Below are 20,246 nucleotides of genomic sequence, written 5' to 3'. Positions count from 1 at the left end.
CTGTGAGAGAGGGAGAGGGTGGGAAGATTTGGGAGAATGGCATTGAAACATGTAAAATATCATGTATGAAATGAGTCGCCAGTCCAGGTTCGAAGCACGATACTGGAGGCTTGGGGCTGGTGCACTGGGACGACCCAGAGGGATGGAATGGAGAGGGAGGAGGGAGGAGGGTTCAGGATGGGGAACACATGTATACCTGTGGCGGATTCATTTTGATATTTGGCAAAACTAATACCAGTTATGTAAAGTTTAAAAATAAAATAAAATTTTAAAAAAAATTTTAAAAAAAGATCAGAAATTTAAAATAATCACTTATAACTAAAAAGCTACAGTTATCAATCAGTATGGTAACAACATATAAAGAGACATGTAAATAAATTGAAAAGGATAAAAAACCCAGAAATAAACCCATGCACCTCTGCTCACCTAATCTGTGACAAAGGAGGCAAAAATATACAGTGGAGAAAAGATAACCTCTATGCTGGAGTCCAGCTCCAGCAGCCAGGGATTCAACCTGAAGGGATGGGTGGTGTCGGTGAGAAACTAAGGCAGCCTCTCATTTTTCTTGGACTGCCTGTTTATTTCAAGCTTATGATTCTCTTTTATACTTTTACAAAAGCATTAGGTCAGAGGTTTGATATTTTTAGTTCCCATGGACCCAGATTTATTTTTCTCCAAAAATCATTGTTGCCCCTCAAAAGGAGTTCCTTCCTCAGTGATTCTCTTATCTACTTTTTCTCATGTGTCCTTGTGAATACACTGTAACTCATGCTAATGTCTGGGCTGCATACCACATTCTTCAGTTTAATTCTTATCTTTCTAAGTCCTGTTTGCCCCTAGTATCCTAAGCTCACTATTTCTTAGAAAGGGCTTCTACCTAATAATATCTCTAACGTCCCTATTTTCTATAAGCTATAGTAGAATATGCTAACATTACAGCAATCCTTAAATCTTTAGCTTCTAACTATTTTAATTATTCCTAAGCCCTAAATTCAGAAAACTCCTTTGCCATAAACTTTTTTCACAAATGGGCTTCACATAGCAATCCCTCCCATGGCCTCAAGCTGTGGCCTGTGTGCTCACCCTGGAACACTTTTTTGTAAAAGTCCTTGAACAAATGTCAGTGATTAACTTTATGAATTATTCTTTGAGCACAGCTGCAGAAGGCTTTATGCCTTCTCATGCTCCTCTCAAAAACAATAAGCACCTTAATATTCTCTTCAGTAAACTCAGCCGAGGAAAGGGAAAAAAAACAAGTCAGAATCACAAAGCCTAACTCCTTCATTCCGGGTCCGTGCCTATGGAACAAAGGGAGGGAGTTTAGGGCCATGCCTAACACGGCTCCCGACACCTCTACAAAAAGTGGTGCTGGGAAAACTGGACAACTACATGTAAAAGAATGAAGTTAGAATATTCTCTAACACCATACACAGAAATAAACTCAAAATGGATTGAAGACCTACATATAAGATTGGATACTCGGAAGAATCAATATAGTGAAAATGAGTACACTACCCAAAGCAATCTACAGATTCAACGCAATCCCTATCAAACTACCAACAGTATTTTTCACAGAGCTAGAACAAATAATTTCACAATTTGTATGGAAATACAAAAAACCTCGAATAGCCAAAGCAATCTTGAAAAAGAAGAATGTAACTGGAGGAATCAACCTGCCTGACTTCAGGCTCTACTACAAAGCCACAGTCATCAAGACAGTATGGTACTGGCACAAAGACAGAAATATAGATCAATGGAACAAAATAGAAAGCCCAGAGATAAACCCACGCACCTATGGACACCTTATCTTTGGCAAAGGAGGCAAGAATATACAATGGAGAAAAGACAGTCTCTTTAGCAAGTGGTGCTGGGAAAACTGTTCAAGCACTTGTAAAATAATGAAACTAGAACACTTTCTAACACATAAACAAAAATAAAATTGATTAAAGATCTAAATGTAAGACCAGAAACTATAAAACTCCTAGAGGAGAACATAGACAAAACACTCTCCGACATAAACCACAGCAGGATCCTCTATGACCCACCTCCCAGAATATTGGCAATAAAGGCAAAAATAAACAAATGGGACCTAATTAAACTTAAAAGCTTCTGCACAAAAAAGGAAACTCTAAGCACGGTGAAAAGACAGCCTTCAGAATGGGAGAAAATAATAGCAAATGAAGCAACTGACAAACAAGTAATCTCAAAAATATACAAGCAACTCCTGCAGCTCAATTCCAGAAAAATAAACGACCCAATCAAAAAAATGGGCCAAAGAACTAAACAGACGAGAAATACAGGAAGACATACAGATGGCTAACAAACACATGAAAAGATGCTCAACATCACTCATTATCAGAGAAATGCAAATCAAAACCACAATGAGGTACCATTTCACGCCAGTCAGAATGGCTGCTACCCAAAAGTCTACAAGCAATAAATGCTGGAGAGGGTGTGGAGAAAAGGGAACCCTCTTACACTGTTGGTGGGAATGCAAACTAGTACAGCCACTATGGAGAACAGTGTGGAGATTCCTTAAAAAACTGGAAATAGAACTGCCTTATGACCCAGTAATCCCACTGCTGGGCATACACACCGAGGAAACCAGAATTGAAAGAGACACGTGTACCCCAATGTTCATCACAGCACTGCTTATAATAGGCAGGACATGGAAGCAACCTAGATGTTCATCAGCAGATGAATGGATAAGAAAGCTGTGGTACATATACACAATGGAGTATTACTCAGCCATTAAAAAGAATACATTTGAATCAGTTCTAATGAGGTGGATGAAACTGGAGCCGATTATACAGAGTGAAGTAAGCCAGAAAGAAAAACACCAATACAGTATACTAATGCATATATATGGAATTTAGAAAGATGATAACAATAACCCTGTATACGAGACAGCAAAAGAGACACTGATGTATAGAACAGTCTTTTGGACTCTGTGGGAGAGGGAGAGGGTGGGATGATTTGGGAGAATGGCATTGAAACAGGTATAATGTCATATAAGAAACAAATCGCCAGTCCAGGTTCGATGCAGGATACAGGATGCTTGGGGCTGGTGCACTGGGATGACCCAGAGGGATGGTATAGGGAGGGAGGTGGGAGGGGGGTTCAGGACGGGGAGCACATGTACACGCGTGGCGGATTCATGTTGATATATGGCAAAACCAATAGAATATTGTAAAGTTAAAAAAAATTAAAAAAAAAAGATTGGATACTATAAAACTAGAGGAAAACATGAGCAGTACACTCTTTCAAAGTGTACTTTTGGATGTGTCTCCTAAAGCAAAGAAAATGTAAGGAAACATAAATGGGACCTAATTAAACTTAAAACCTTTCGCACAGCAAAAGAAACCATCAATAAAACAAAAAGATAACTTACTGAATGGGAGAAAATCTTTAGAAATAATATGACCAATAAGGGATTGATATCCAACATCTATAAACAGCTCATAATTGAGCTGTTTAGTGCTCAACATCAAAAAAAGCAAAGAGGGCTTCCCTGATGGTCTAGTGGTTAAGGATCCATCTTACAGTGCAGGGGACACAGGTTTGATCCCTGGTCAGGAAAGATCCCACATGCCATGATGCAACTAAACCTATGTGCCCTAGAGCCCATGCTCCACAACAAGAGAGGCCACTGCAATGAGAAGCCCATGTACTGCAACTAGAGAGTAGCCCCTACTCACTGCAACTAGAAAAAGCCTGCATGCAGCAATGAAGATCCAGTGCGACCAAAAATAAATGTCTTTTTTTTTAAGTGATTAAAAAACAGGTGGAAGATAGTAACATACTTTTCCAAATAAGATGTAAGGTGGCCAACAGGCATATTAAAAATGTTCAACATGGCTAATTATCAAAGAAATGGAAATCAAAAGCACAATGAGGTATTGTCTCACACTGGTCAGAATGGCAGTCATCAAAAAGAGCACAAATAGCAAGTGATGATGATGTGAAGCAAAGGGAACCCTGTACACTCTTGGTGGGAATGTAAATTGGTGCAGCCACTGTGGAAAACAGTATGGAGGTTTCTCAAATAACTAAAAAAAGAAATATCATATAACTGAGCAATTACACTCCTGTTATGTATCCCCAAAAAACCAAATACACTAATTTAAAAAGACATATGCACTCCAGTGTTCATAGCCGCATTGTTTATCGTTGTCAGGATATGGAAGCAACCTCACTGTTCATCAACAGATAAATGGATACAGATGTTTTATATATGTGTATACACACACACACACACATTCAGTTCAGTTCAGTTGCTCGGTCGTGTCCAACTCTTTGCGACCCCATGAATCGCAGCACACCAGGCCTCCCTATCCATCACCAACTCCAGGAGTTCACCCAAACTCATGTGCATCGAGTCGGTGATGCCATCCAGCCATCTCATCCTGTCATCCCCTTCTCCTCCTGCCCCCAATCCTTCACACACACATTACTCAGCTATGGAAAAGAATGAACTTTTGCCATTTGCAGCAACATGAATAGACTCAGAGGGCACTATGCTAGGTGAAGTAAGTCAGACAGAGAAAGACAAATATGGTCACTTATATGTGAAATCTAAAAATTACAACAAGCTAGTGAATATAACAACAACAAAAAAAGATGGAGATTCACGCATATAGAGAGCATACTAATGATTACCAGGAGGGAAGAGAGGGAGAGGATCAATAAAGGAGTAGGGGAGTAAGAGATATAAATTATAGGTATAAAATAAACTATAAGGATATATTGTGCAGCATGGGGAATATAGCCAATATTTTACAGTAACTGCAAATGGAACATCACCTTTAAAATTATAAATTGCTATATTGTACACCTGTAGCTTATATTGTACATCAACTATACCTCAATAAAAATAGTAAATTAAGAAATAAGCACACACACATATATACATGTATACAGAGAGAGAAATTTTTATTGTATATAAGCCTCATGGTTACCACAAACCAAAAATGTATAATAGATACACACAAAAATAGAGAAAAATATCTAATTGGTATATAAAGGTACCTAATTCTAAAGATTGTCATCAACTCACAAGTGAACAAAAGAAGAAAAGAACTATGAAAATAATTCAAAAAAGTTAACAAAAATGACAATAAGTTCATATCAATTATTACTTTAAATGTACAAGGATTAAATGTTCCTATCAAAAGATGTAGATTGGCTGAATGGATACACAAACCAGACCCATATATGTGATACCTACAAGAGACCCACTTCAGATCTAAAGTCACACACAGACTGAAAGTGAAAGGAGTAAAAGGTATTCTGTACAAATGGAAATGAAAAGAAATCTGGGATACCAGTGCTCATATTAGACAAAATAGACTTTAAAAAAATACTGTAACAATACACAAAGAACGGCATTAAATAATGATCTAGGGATCTGTGCAAGAGATATAACGATTTTAAGTGTATATGCACCCAATGTGCATGTAAATACATGGTCCATGTAAATACATGAAGAAAATATTAACAAACATAAAGGTGCAAATTGATAATAACACCATAACTGTAGCAGACTTTATAGTCATTCTTACAGGTATGAGATGCTATCTCATTCTGGTTTTGATTTGTATTTCCATAATGATTAGTGATGTTGAGCATCTTTTCATGTGTCTGTGGTCCATGTGTGTGTCTTCTTTGGAAACTGTCTATTCTAGTTCTCTGCCAATGTTTTAATCAGGTTATTTGAGGTTTTTTGATGTTGAGTTGTATGAGTTCTTTGGATGTTATTAACTCCTTATCAGATACATCATTTGGAAATGTCTTCATCCATTCAGTTAGGCAGCCTTTTTTTGTTGTTCTTAGTTTCCTTCCAGCTTCCCTGGTGGCTCAGCTGGTAGAGAAACCGCCTGCAATGCAGGAAACCTGGGTTCAATCCCTGGGTTGGGAAGATCCCCTGGAGAAGGGGATAGCAACCCATTCCAGTATTCTGGCTTGGAGAATTCCATGGACTATACAGTCCACGAGGTCACAAAGAGTCGGACACGACTGAGAAACTTTCATTTTCACTTTAGTTTCCTTCACTGTGCAAAAAGTTTTTAATTTAATGTAGTCCCGTTCATTTGCTTTTGTTTTCCTTACCTGAGGAGACATAGCCAAAAAAATATAGCTAAGAATGATGTCAAAGAGCATAGTGTGTAAGTTGCTCAGTCGTGTCCGACTCTGTGACCCCAGGGACTGCTCACCAGGCTCCTCTGTCCATGGGATTCTCCAGGCAAGAATACTGGAGTGGGTTGCCACTTTCTTCTCCAGGGGATCTTCCCGACCCAAGGATTGAACCCAGGTCTCCTGCACTGAAAGAGATTCAAAGAGCATATTGCTTGTGTTTTCTTCTAGTAGTTTTATGGCTTCCAGTCTTATGCTTAAGTCTTTATCTGTTTGGTGTGAGAAAGTAGTCTGCTTTGATTCTTTTGCATATAGCTGTCCAGTTTTTCCAACACCGTTTATTGAAGAAATCGTCTTTTCTCATTATACATTTTTGTCTCTTTGTTGTTTATAGTCTCTATACTGGTTTGTGGATCTATGTGTCTGTTTTTTGTGCCAGCATCATCGTATTTTGATTAAGGTAACTATAGTACAGTTTGAAATCAAGGAATGTGATACCTCCAGTTTTGTTCTTTCTAAAAATTGTTTTGGCTACTTGGAGTCTTTTGTGTTTCCATGCAAATTTAGGTTTATTTGTTCTAGTTCTGTGAAAAATGCCGGTAGTATTTTGACATGGATTGCATTGAATCTGTAGATTGCATTCTGGAATATTCAAATTTGCTAAATCTGTATTTTCTGCATTTCATCTAAGAATTCTGAGATCATTTTGTAAGAGTCAGGTCCTTTGTCTCCATTGTCTATGTAGTTACTGGATTCTAAAAATATTGTATTTTGATAGCTTCAAGTTTTTGTTAGTGTGTTAAAAGAGAGGGAGAGAGAGAGATAAATGATGATGGTGCTTTTTTTAATATTAGGTCAAATAACTCCAGGGAATTGTGGAATTGATCCTTTTAGACATCTGTTCTTTCCCATATGAATGCTTTTTGGAAGGTGATCAATAATTATTCTTCCTATCTATAATCTTTTGCATTTAAATGTAACATATAGCTTTTAATCGAGTTCATTTGAATTATACAAGGAGAAGCAAGTTCCAAGTATGAGCTGTGAAACAGTCTATGAAGAGGTTATGTAACCTTCCCTTATTTATGAGCCTCTTAGGTTTAAAAGATAAGAGCGTGGTATGGAAATATTGACACTTTTAGAGGTGGTAATTGGATACTGGTTTAGAGAATGGATAGGAAGAGATAAAACTCATTATTTATTCGAAAATCACTTGAAAGGCTTTTTAAAATGCTGATTGATTCTTTCTCTGCCCAGATCTCTGACAAGCAGGTTTTTAATAGAGATTTTGCATTTTTAGTAAATTCCCATGTGATTACGATGCCTGCTGTTGCAGGAAATATACCTTGAGAACTACTGGACTAAATTTGGTCAGACCAATTAGAAATCTCATGCATCGATCTATGCAAGTTATAATATGGAAGTAAATGCTGATATTAGAGTTGAAAGAGGAAGGGATGGAGTCCAAAGCTGTATTAAAGTTAAAATTGACAGGACTTGTCAGACCACAACATGCAGGGGAAGGAGGGGAAGTGGCTCTAGAATGATTTCTGGATTTCTGACTTTGATGGTGGATTGAAAGCAGTGGTGCATGATCTCAAGATATGGAATAAAAGAGGAGAGACTGAGGAGGTTTGGGGATTGGGATTGATGATAAGTTTTGGGGGTGGGATTGATAAGTTTGGTATTAGACATGTCAAATGAAAATGTGTGGGTAATCAAAGTGGAGATGTTTGTTAGGAAAATATCAATAGGATACAACTGAGGTGAAGATGGCTGTTAATACAGTTATGTAAATGCAGGCATATATGTTGATGGAGAAGAAAATATACATCATATATTGAAGAGAATACGGAGCTCACAATAGAACTCTGGGATATGCCAATATTTAATGTGAAATCAGAATAGTTCACTTTAAAAAGGCCTTAGGACTGGCAGGAACTCTGCAATAGAGAGTGACAACTTTAAAAATAAAATAGCCAGTTGTCTCACCAGCAAAAGTTTATTCGGAAAATGTTAGAGGACTTGTAATTGGGGAAATAAATACAAGCTTTGGACCACAGGGAAATACTGAGGACAAAGGGGAGGAGCTTGTACAGAGAAAAAGAGGAGTGGGCAAGGCTGTTCTCTATGAAAATTCACTAGAGGAAAGTGAGAGTTCAGCTTTCTCATTGGCTGTGCTACAGAGTTTTCCATTGGCTGAGCTTGTTACCCAGCAAGAAGAACATCTCCCTTCCTCCTATCAGGGAAGTAGAGGCCCCTTCCCTTTTGAGATGGGCTTCTCTGGTGGCTCAGATGGTAAAGAATCTGCCTGCAATGCAGGAGACCCGGGTGTGATCCACAGGTCAGAAAGACCCCATGGAGAAGGAAATAAGAACCCACTCCAGTATTCTTGACCAGAGAATCCCATAGACAGAGGAGCCTGGTGGCCTGGTCCATGGGATTGCACAGAGTCCAACACGACTGAGTGAGTTAACACATACACATACACACCCCTCTTGAAGCTAGGGGGACCCTCCCTTCTTGTTCAGGGTAATTGTTATGCATGAGAGCTCCCTTTGCTGGCCTTCCCAAGGCCAATTTTAGTTGAGGCTTAGAAATTACTTTTAACCAAAGTTTTTGTAAGGATGTAATCAACATGTCAGCTCTGCAGGAAGGTCAAATGACATATGGATGCAGCCATTTCCATGTATTTAGGAATCGGGTGATATAAAATCTTAGGAAAAGCAGTTTTGTCAGAGTAGCACAGATGGGATCCAGATTATATTTATTTGAAGTTAGAAACATTTTTAGAACAGAATACATGCCTTCTGCTTTTCTGATATTAAGTTTCTATTTTTTTCATCTCTTAAGAGGATATGGTTATTGATTTAAAAAATAGTTTAGGTGAATGGATTTAAATTCAAGTTCTAAGTTGAATGAAATATTGAAAGAACAAACTGTGAATCAATTTCTATGGCTTTCCTGTTATGAGGTGCTGCCTCTTGTGGGGTATTAATGTCCCTTTCCTCAGGAAGCTTGCAGAAATAACTGTAGAGTTTTTGTGGTTAAGAAGAGGTGGCAAGAATACACTGAAGAACTGTGCATAAAAGGCCTTAATGACCTGGATAACCATGATGGTGTGGTTGCTTACCTAAAGCCAGACATCCTGAAGTATGAAGTCGAGGGGGTCATAGGAGGCCTTACTATGAACAAAGCTAATGGAGGTGACAGAATTTCAGCTGAGCTATTTCAAATCCTAAAAGATGAAGCTACTATAGTGTTGCACTCAATGAGCCAGCAAATTTGGAAGACTGCAGTAGCCACAGGACTGGAAAAGGTCAGTTTTCATTCCAATCGCAAAGAAGGGCAAGGCCAAAGAATGTTCAAACTACCATACAGTTGCACTCATCTCACATGCTAACAAGGGAATGCTCAAAATCCTTCAAGCTAGGCTAAAATAGTACATGAACTAAAAACTTCCAAATGTTCAAGCTTAATTTAGAAAAGGCAGAGGAACTAGAAGTCAAATTGCCAACATCTGTTGGATCATAGAAAAAAACAAGAGAATTCCAGAAAAACTTCTGCTGCTTTGACTACACTAAAGCCTTTGACTGTGTGGATCACAACAAATTGTGGAAAATTCTTAAAGAGATGGGAATACCAGACCACTTTACCTGCCTCCTGAGAAACTTGTATGCAGATCAAGAAGCAATAGTTTGAATTGGACATGAAACAACAGACTGGTTCAAAGTTGGGAAAGAAGTACGTCAAGGCTGTATATTGTAACCCTGTTTATTTAACTTCTATGCAGTGTACATCATGCAAAATACCTGGCTGGATGAAGCACAAGCTGGAATCAAGATTGCTGGGAGAGATATAAACAACCTCAAATATACAGATGATACTACCCTAATGTCAGAAAGCAAAGAGGAACTAAAGAACCTCTTGATGAAGATGAAAGAGGAGAGTGATAAAGCTGGCTTAAAAGTCAACATTCAAAACGCTAAGACCATGGATGGCATCCAGTCCCATCACTTCATGGCAAAAAGAAGGGGAAAACATGGAAACAGTGGCAGATTTTATTTTCTTGGGCTCCATAATCACTGCAGATGGTGACTGCAGCTATGAAATTGAAAGTCACTTGCTGCTTGGAAGAAAAGCTATGACAAACCTTGACAGCATGTTAAAAAAGAGAGATATAACTTTGCTGACAAAGGTCTGTGTATAGTCAAGGCAATGGTTTTTCCAGTAGTCATGTATGGATGTGAGAGCTGGACCATAAAGAAGGCTGAGCGCTGAAGAATTTGATGCTTTTTAATTGTGGTGCTGGAGAAGACTCTTGAGAGTCCCTTGGACAGCAAGGAGATCAAACCAGTCAATCCTAAAGGAAGTCAACCCTGAATATTCACTGAAAGAACTGATGCCTGATGCTGAAGCTGGACCTCCAGTACTTTGGCTACCTGATGGGAAAAGCTGAGTCATTAGAAACGACCCTGATTCTGGGAAAGATTGAAGGTATGAGGAGAAGGAAGCAACAGAGGATGAGATGGTTGGATGGCATCACTGATTCAATGGACATGAGTTTGAGCAAACTCCAGGAGATAATGAAGGACAGGGAACCCTGCTCTGCTGCAGTCCATGGGGTCGCAAAGAGTTGAACATGACAGTGAGTGAACAACTTCTGAAAGGGTTTGTTTTGTTCTCTACCCATATCCGTGATAGGAACCAAGAGTATTATGCTGTAATTTGTGTGACAGTTGGCAAAGATTATTTTATTAGTTTCCTAATTGATCAATCTAGGGCAGCTATCACTTCTGGAATTTGACCATAAACATTTCTCTTTTACTCCAGTGTTTTTCCAAGCAAATTTATCATGGAATCCTGAGAGTAAATAGAAGTTGGTGCCCTACACATGATTGGTATCTGGTATAATAGTGTCATAAGCAGAAATTGTCAGTGGCGTGTTATTGTCTGGAAAACATAATTTAAACATGCCCACATCTGTGTTAGGAAACTTAGCGAGTTTCTGTGGGCTAATTCTTCTGGACTCTGGAAAGATCTGAGATTGAGCTAACACAACCCATTGGATTTGATGATTGTATCACTGTTAATTAGTTGGAAAGTTCCTCACAAAATGTGGGCCAAATGCAGAATGAGAGCAATGGCCAGTAAAATAGTGAGCTTTCTCAAACAAACAAACAAAACTGCATTAAACAGCATTTAAAAAAAAATTTCACATATTCTATTTTGTGGTCAAACTAACCTGATCTAATAGATTCTCTGAGTACTTTTATTTTTCCCTTTACTATTGGCCAAAGTTTCAAGTTTCTGCATTTAAAATCAAAAAACACTTTTAAAATCTCAGGCTACAAATGATCAGATGTATAAGTATTATTTTACAGAGACCAATCTAATTTTCTAGGTGGTTAGAAATTTCAGTGTTGGGAAATCAGGCCCTTAAAAGGCTGATGAGAAGAACAGTGGTGGGAGTAATGAAGAGTGGGGTGAATTCAGGGATTTTGAAGACAGGAAATGCAAAATCCAAGAGCTTTTTCACATCAGTTCTGATACTTTAACAATTCTGTTATTTGTTTCTCATTTAGGATAAAAATTACATGATATTAAGCCTATCACTGAGTTCAAGTAACATTTCTTCCTTTTCCTTTCTTTCTTGAGCAGGTTGTCAAGTTACTAAGCAACAAAAGGTCTCAAGCAGTTGGAATATTGATGTCTAGCCTTCACTTAGATATGAAAGATATACAACATGGTAAGTGAAAAATGGGCTTCCCCTCTGGCTCAGCAGGTAAAGAATCCACCTGCAGTGCAGGAGACAGTCTGCAATGTAGGAAACAAGAGTTCTATCCCTGGGCTGGGAAGACCCCCTGGAGAAGGAAATGGCAACCCACTCCAGTATTCTTGCCTGGGAAATCCCATGGACAAAGGAGCCTGGTGAGCTACAGTCCAAGGGGTCACAAGAGTCAGATGCAACTTAGTGACTAAAAAATCACCAAGTGAGAAATAAAATTTCAGCTTTTGAATATTCACATTTGGGCTGAAGTGGAAAATTATTTTATACGTAGATTCTCTGTGTGTGTTGAGATTAGTGTGTTTCCTGTGAGTGCTACCAAACTTTCTGCCATGATTGTTTCTGAAAGGGTTATGGGTAATTTGACTCTTGTGTTATTTCTCTATCTTCTTAAGAGCCTAGTTCTCATGTGCCATGTTTAGTCTGCATTAGTAAATACTTAACTTTTGATTCATAAGAAATGCTAGTCCCACCGTGCTCTGTACCTGATTGACTGCTCCATGCCATGTCTGAAAAAGGACTGGTGAACACTCCTGAGATCCAGGTGTGGGCTGTGTCTCAGTCCCTGACGGTACCTGGGGAGGATGGTCCACAGGAGAGGAAAGTCTCTGAGGGTGAGTCTCAGATGTTTGCTGAGCTAACACAGTGAAGAGGAAGTAAACCTAAGACTTTCTAATATATAATATATATATAATATATAACTCCTACACTGGTTCCTAAAACCAGTGTAGGAGTTACAGGAAAGCTTCTGTAGATTGTTGTTTTTAAAATGATCTTATGATTGGAGATGTCAAAGAGTAGACTGGATTGCCATATGTAGTGATTAAACGAAAGCTCAGAGCTGTTCAGGAGACTACATGACCATTTGTCTCAGATGTCCGTAAAGCAAAGAGTGGGTGATGGGATGTGTTCTCTTCCTCCTCTGGTTCTGATAGGCTTTGAGATGCTCAAAGAATCACTAAAGCAGCTTTATTATGTATAACTTTTTAGTGTGGACAAGTGGTCCCTCTTTTTTCAATTCCCTGGATGGCTAGGATATAACCCCTAGGCTTCTTTACCCGTGTTATTTTTTCTAGTATCCATCAAAGATAGTTTCAAATTATTCTTGGCCACTTATATATTGTTGGTTATCCAGACCCATGGAAGCAGTGATATGGTGGTGACCTTTTGTTATTTCTTTAATGGTGCTGTTTTAATTTACATCTTTAACCAGGCTTATAAAATATTCTCTATATTTGGAATTAGGATGGCTTTTTACCATTTTTAAAATGGTTTTTGTGTCAGTGTTTTAATACTCGACTCTACTTTGCTCTAGACAATTATCCCTATCCATATCATTCAATCACATTGTGCTGAAAGATACTGCCCAAGGTGAATAAAGGAGTTAAATCTATATTCAAATGTCCCTTGAGCTGTTCTGAGCCTTAGAGTAGATTTAAAGCAGATTAAATTTTCCAATGGAATGCCAGTTTACCTGTTAACAAAATACGGTTTATAAATTGTGAAAAGATTTACTTGGCTTTCCAGCTTACCACTTTATGTATATGGATTCTATTTGGTTGGCTTAAAATAATGTGTGGAGTAACTCATAAATAGCACAAGCTTGGCATGCCCTGTCTCTAGAAGAGTAGCTCAACCACAATTTAAATTTTTATTAAACTGCTTTGATGGTGAGGAGAGTTTCTCAAGCTGAAGCATTGGGGGCCATTGTCATGGAACAGGATGCAAAGGCAGATGCCAGGAAGTATTAGGTTGGTCAAATGTAGTTGTAGTTTGGGACCATGAATTTTAAATCATTATAACTAAGCTCACACACATCTTTGTTAATCAAAATAGGAACCATTATAATCAACACATTTTTGCCAGCGAGAAATAAGTTTGCTTATTCCTGTATTGTAAAAATCTGTGCTTCAGGATTCAATGAACTGTTGGAAAGCATTTTCGGCTTCCTGCTCATTGTGGAAGTGTTTTCCCTGCAAAAAGTTGTTGAGATACTTAAAGAAGTGGTAATCAGTTGGCAAGAGATCAGGTGAATATGGCGGATGAGGCAAAACTTCATAGCCCAATTCGTTCAACTTTTGAAGTGTTGGTTGTGCGACGAGCAGTCGGGCATTGTCGTAGAGAAGAATTGGGCCCTTTCTGTCGATTAATGCTGGCTGCAGGCCTTGCGGTTTTCAGTGTGGCTCATCAGTTTGCTCAGCATACTTCTCAGATGTAATGATTTTGCTGGAATTCAGAAAGTCGTAGCGGATCAGGCTGGTAGCAGACCACCAAACAGTGACCATGACCCTTTTTGGAGCATGTTTGACTTTTGGAAGTGCTTTGAAATTTCTTCTTGGTCCAGCCACTGAGCTGGTAGTTCCAATTGTCATATAAAATCCACTTTTCATCACATTTCACAATCTGATCAAGAAATAGTTCATTTTTGTTGTGTAGAATAAGAGAAAATGCACTTCAAAATGACAATTTTTTTGATTTGTGGTCAGCTCATGAGGCACTCAATGACATCACTGACTTGATGAACTTGAGTTTGAGCTCCAGGAGATGGTAAAGGCCAGGGAAGCCTGGCATGCTGCAAGTCCATGGAGTTGCAGAGAGTCGGACACAACTCAGCAACTGAACGACAATATGAGGAACTCACTTATCAAGCTTTTCCACCTTTCCATTTTGCTTCAAATGCAGCACAATGGTAGAATGGTTGACGTTGAGTTCTTCAGCAACTTCTCGTGTAGTTGTAAGAGAATCAGCTTTGATGATGCTCTCAAGTGGTCCTTGTCAACTTATGATGGCTGGCCACTATACTTCTCACCTTCAAGGCTCTTATCTCCTTTGCAATGCTTCTTGAACCACCACTGAACTGTATTAGCAGTTCCTGGACCAAATGAGTTGTTGATGTTATAAGTTGTCTCCACTGCTTTATAGCCCATTATTTACTCAATAGGAAAATCACTCGAATTTGCTTTCTGTCTAACATCATTTCTCTAGTCTAAAGTATAAAATAGACAGCAAGTAATAAGTCATTACCAAAAAAACATAAAGTGAAAAAGTGCATTAATATGATGTATATATATATATTCATAACCATAATTTATTTAAGAGAAATAAGATAAACATAACCACATTTATTTAAGAATGTATTCTAATACCAAATGGCAGATTTCAACAGTGCAAAACTTCAATTACTTTTGTGTGTGTGTGTGTAGCGGAGTTTTATTACAGTGAAGAGGGGCAGAGAAAGCTTCTAACATAGACATCAGAAGGGGTTGGAGAGTGCCCCCTTGCTAGTCTTTAGCAAGGGAGCAATATGCTTTTTAAATTAGTTATTACAAATCAAATTATTATACAAATCAAGTTATTATAAATCAAAAGAATGTCTCAAGGTTGTAAAAATTTTACCAGACCCACTCTCACAATTTACATTTTAAGATAACAAACAGGATTAGTCAGAAGTTTTTCAGGAAGGAGAAACTGTCCTCAAGCAGTTATATCTATGTTGTTATATAATCTTTAGTACAGAGTTTAAGCTGAGTTGTGTTGTTGCTTAACCATCAGTGCAGGGCTTAAAGGAAAATAAGTTTTATGTGACTAAGACTAAGGAATGTAAAGAAAAAAAAAAAAAGATGTTTGTCCTTTCCTTTTCCTTGAGAATTCCAGACCCCTCTCTCCTCCTCAGGGACCCTGGACTTCTTAGCAACCTGCATAAGAATTGACTCTCTCATTCGCCCCTTTTCTGTTAGGAGCATTATGTTGCCAAGGGAAAGGGGCGTCATTTTCATTCCATAACTACTTCCTGCTGTGATGGGGTGCTATCCCTAAATTGTTGAGGCAGCGTATTCTCTTAACCCTCATATTGAGGGTCTCCGATCCAGGGACCCCAAATAATAGTTGGAGGAGGCTGTGGCACTCTAGGAGCCTGGACCACCATTTGTAACTTAAAAGCTTTCACACTGTTAGAAACAAATTCAGTTATATAGTTACAGATGCAGAGAGCAAACAGGAAAAGCAGAATAGTTAGAATTATTATGATTAAGATACTTTTCCACCATGGGGGGCTAGTTAACATTTCCCAAAGTGAGGTGACTGAGGCTTCAGGAGAATCCATAGCCTGAATCATCTTGTTCATGTGCTTAGTAAAGTGAGGAGCATTAGTACTCATATCTGGTATAGAGTACATCATGAGAAACACTGGGCTGGAAGAAGCACAAGCTGGAATCAAGATTGCCAGGAGAAATATCAATAACCTCAGATATGCAGATGACACCATCCTTATGGCAGAAAGTGAGGAACTAAAGAGCCTCTTGATGAAAGGGAAGGAAGAGAGTGAAAAAGTTAGCTTAAAACTCAACATTCAGAAAACAGATCATGGCATCCGGTCCCATTCAGTCAGTTCAGTCGCTCAGTCGTGTCTGACTCTTTGTGACCCCATTAATCGCACACACCAGGCCTCCCTGTCCATCACCAACTCCCGGAGTTCACTCAGACTCACGTCCATCGAGTCAGTGATGCCATCCAGCCATCTCATCCTCTGTCGTCCCCTTCTCCTCCTGCCCCCAATCCCTCCCAGCATCAGAGTCTTTTCCAATGAGTCATCTCTTCCCATGAGGTGGCCAAAGTACTGGAGTTTCAGCTTTAGCATCATTCCTTCCAAAGAAATCCCAGGGCTGATCTCCTTCAGAATGGACTGGTTGGATCTCCTTGCAGTCCAAGGGACTCTCAAGATCTCAAGATCCGGTGCTATTACTTCATTGCAAATAGATGGGAAAACAATGGAAGCAGTGAGAGACTTTATTTTGAGGGCCTCCAAAATCACTGCATGGTGACTGCAGCCGTGAAACTAAAAGATGCTTGCTCCTTGGAAGAAAAGTTATGACCAACCTAGACAGCATATTAAAAAGCAGAGACATTACTTTGTCAACAAAGGTCTGTCTGGTCAAGGCTATGGTTTTTCCAGTGGGCATGTATGGAAGTGAGAGTTGGGCTATAAAGAAAGCTGAGCACCGAAGAATTGATGCTTTTGAACTGTGATGTTGGAGAAGACTCTTGAGAGTCCCTTGGACTGCAAGGAGATCCAACTAAAGGAGATCCATCCTAAAGGAGATCAGTCCTGAGTGTTCATTGGAAGGACTGATGTTGAAGCTGAAACTCCAATACTTTGGCCACCTAATGCAAAGAGCTGACTCATTTGAAAAGACCCTGATGCTGGGAAAGATTGAGGGCAGGAGGAGAAGGGGGCGACAGAGGATGAGATGGTTGAATGGCATCACTGACTCAATGGACATGAGTTTGAGTGAACTCTGGAAGTTGGTGATGGACAGGGAGGCCTGGCGTGCTGCGGTTCATGGAGTTGCAGAATCGGACACAACTGAGCGACTGAACTGAACTGGTATATATGTACAACATTGGGTATGAATAATAGCACAAGTTCCTCCCTGTAAGGCCGTTAGAATATCTAAAGCCAATCTGCTTTGTAAAATCACCTTTCTAATTTGTATTTGTTCAGCATTAAGGGCTGAAATAGCTTTTTGAGAATCTTGTAAATCTTGTTGAGTACAGTTATTCAGAGCATCAACTTGTAGCATAATATCTATATAGTTCCCAGAGAGGGAATGAATATTGCAGCCATAAAATCATACCAGTGAAATACAGACCTTGCCTAGCGAGTTTTATGTGTGGCAGATGAGCAGGCTTCTCTGGAAGCTCTGAAGATATGAAGCCCTGAATAAAAGGTAAACCTCGGGTGCATCTCCCTATCCAGCAAGGGGAAGCCATGCCTATAGGTAAGAGCCACATATCCAGTAAGTCCTGTTTGGAGCAAACCAGCGTGACTTAGATATCCAGTCCCAATCAGTGCCTAGCCAGGCAAAGGGAGGACCTGAACTGGGATTGGAGAACACAGGAATGATTACATTGCATATTTCTTGAGGCAAAAATACCAATTGTTTCCAATCATTATAATTATGTTGCTGGCTAGCTTCTGGGGATGACTCTATTTGTTCCCAGCATATGGGAACGTTAGATAGTAGGCATCTCTTTTCAGGAGTTAGCCATATGACCTCATCCCATATTTGATAAATATCAGGTAGGAAACCACCAGGTATAGACCCATTTACCTTCTTATGTGCAGAAAAATAGTCATTAAACCAAAATAAAAGTAAGAGTGAAAGTGAAGTCACTCATTTGTGTCTGACTCTTTGCGACCCTGTGGACTGTAGCCCATCAGGCTCCTCTGTCTATGGGATTCTCCAGGCAAGAATACTGGAGTGGGTTGCCATTTCCTTCTACAGGGGATCTTTGCGACCCAGGGATTGAACCCAGGTCTCCTGCATTGCAGGCAGACGCTTTACCCTCTGAGCCACCAGGGAAGCCCAACTGAAATACTGTATAATTAAAGTTGAAAGTCACATTATGTGCATAGTCCCTGAGTGTGTAGTTGTTTGAGTCCCAATTTAGTGTCAGAGGTTCTAGAATCTGTACTTTGGATGGGCCCTAAGCCCCAGAAACTATCAGTACAAAGTTCAGTTTGTTGGGTCAGGCAGGTACCTTTGGTTGTTTTTTTTTTTTTTAATTTTATTTTATTTTTAAACTTTACAATATTGTATTGGTTTTGCCAAATATCGAAATGAATCCACCACAGGTATACATGTGTTCCCCATCCTGAACCCTCCTCCCTCCTCCCTCCCCATACCATCCCTCTGGGTCGTCCCAGTGCACCAGCCCCAAGCATCCAGTATCGTGCATCAAACCTGGACTGGCGACTCATTCCATATATGATATTATACGTATTTCAATGCCATTCTCCCAAATCATCCCACCCTCTCCCTCTCCCACAGAGTCCAAAAGACTGTTCTATACATCAGTGTCTCTTTTGCTGTCTCGTATATAGGGTTATTGTTACCATCTTTCTAAATTCCATATATATGCGTTAGTATACTGTATTGGTGTTTTCCTTTCTGGCTTACTTCACTCTGTAAAATCGGCTCCAGTTTCTTCCACCTCATTAGAACTGATTTAAATGTATTCTTTTTAATGGCTGAGTAATACTCCATTGTGTATATGTACCACAGCTTTCTTATCCATTCATCTGCTGATGGACATCTAGGTTGCTTCCATGTCCTGGCTGTTATAAACAGTGCTGCGATGAACATTGGGGTACACCTGTCTCTTTCCCTTCTGGTTTCCTCAGTGTGTATGCCCAGCAGTGGGATTGCTGGGTCTGAAGGCAGTTCTATTTCCAGTTTTTTAAGGAATCTCCACACTGTTCTCCATAGTGGCTGTACTAGTTTGCATTCCCACCAACAGTATAAGAGGGTTCCCTTTTCTTCACACCCTCTCCAGCATTTATTGCTTGTAGACTTTTGGATCGCAGCCATTCTGACTGGCGTGAAATGGTACCTCATAGTGGTTTTGATTTGCATTTCTCTGATAATGAGTGATGTTGAGCATCTTTTCATGTGTTTGTTATCCATCTGTATGTCTTCTTTGGAGAAATGTCTATTTAGTTCTTTGGCCCATTTTTTGATTGGGTCATTTATTTTTCTGGAATTGAGGTGTAGGAGTTGCTTGTATATTTTTGAGATGAGTTGTTTGTCAGTTGCTTCATTTGCTATTATTTTCTCCCATTCTGAAGGCTGTCTTTTCACCTTGCTAATAGTTTCCTTTGTTGTGCAGAAGCTTTTAAGTTTAATGGGTTAAATGCCCCAACCAAAAGACAAAGACTGGCTGAATGGATAAAAAAACAAGACCCCTACGTATGCTGTCTACAAGAGACCCACCTCAAAAACAGGGGACACATACAGACTGAAAGTGAAGGGCTGGAAAAAGATTTTCCATGCAAATAGGGACCAAAAGAAAGCAGGAGTAGCAATACTCATATCAGATAAAATAGACTTTAAAACAAAGGCTGTGAAAAGAGACAAAGACGGTCACTACATAATGATCAAAGGATCAATCCAAGAAGAAGATATAACAATTATAAATATATATGCACCCAACATGGGAACACCGTAATATGTAAGACAAATGCTAACAAGTATGAAAGGAGAAATTAACAATAACACAATAATAGTGGGAGACTTTAATACCCAACTCACACCTATGGATAGATCAACTAAACAGAAAATTAACAAGGAAACACAAACTTTAAATGATACAATAGACCAGGCAGGTACCTTTGTAAGTTTCCCAGGTGGCCCTAGTGGTAAAGAACCTACCTGCCAGTGCAGAAGAAGTAAGAGACCCAAGTTCAGTCCCTGGGTTGGGAAGATCCCCTGGAGGAGGGCATGGAAACCCACTCCAGTATTCTTGCCTGGAAAATTCCATGGACAGA

The 20,246-nt window shown here is 39.3% G+C and overlaps 1 protein-coding gene across 6 annotated transcripts in view; it reads left to right on the top strand.

Annotated features, from left to right (window-relative positions):
• FMN2 (formin 2) overlaps positions 1-20,246 on the top strand; it is a 337,046-nt gene that overhangs the window by 153,651 nt on the left and 163,149 nt on the right. For all 6 annotated transcript variants that reach the window (XM_045165501.1, XM_045165507.1, XM_045165503.1 and 3 more), the window contains exon 6: positions 11,794-11,881. In XM_045165501.1, the coding sequence (XP_045021436.1) occupies positions 11,794-11,881 (88 nt within the window). The remainder of the gene's footprint in view (positions 1-11,793; positions 11,882-20,246) is intronic.

This window comes from Bubalus bubalis, chromosome 4, assembly GCF_019923935.1.
Source record: "Bubalus bubalis isolate 160015118507 breed Murrah chromosome 4, NDDB_SH_1, whole genome shotgun sequence".
Lineage (NCBI taxonomy): Eukaryota > Metazoa > Chordata > Mammalia > Artiodactyla > Bovidae > Bubalus > Bubalus bubalis.
Note: the sequence above shows the minus strand (reverse complement) of the source record. Positions and strands in the feature narration are given on the sequence as shown.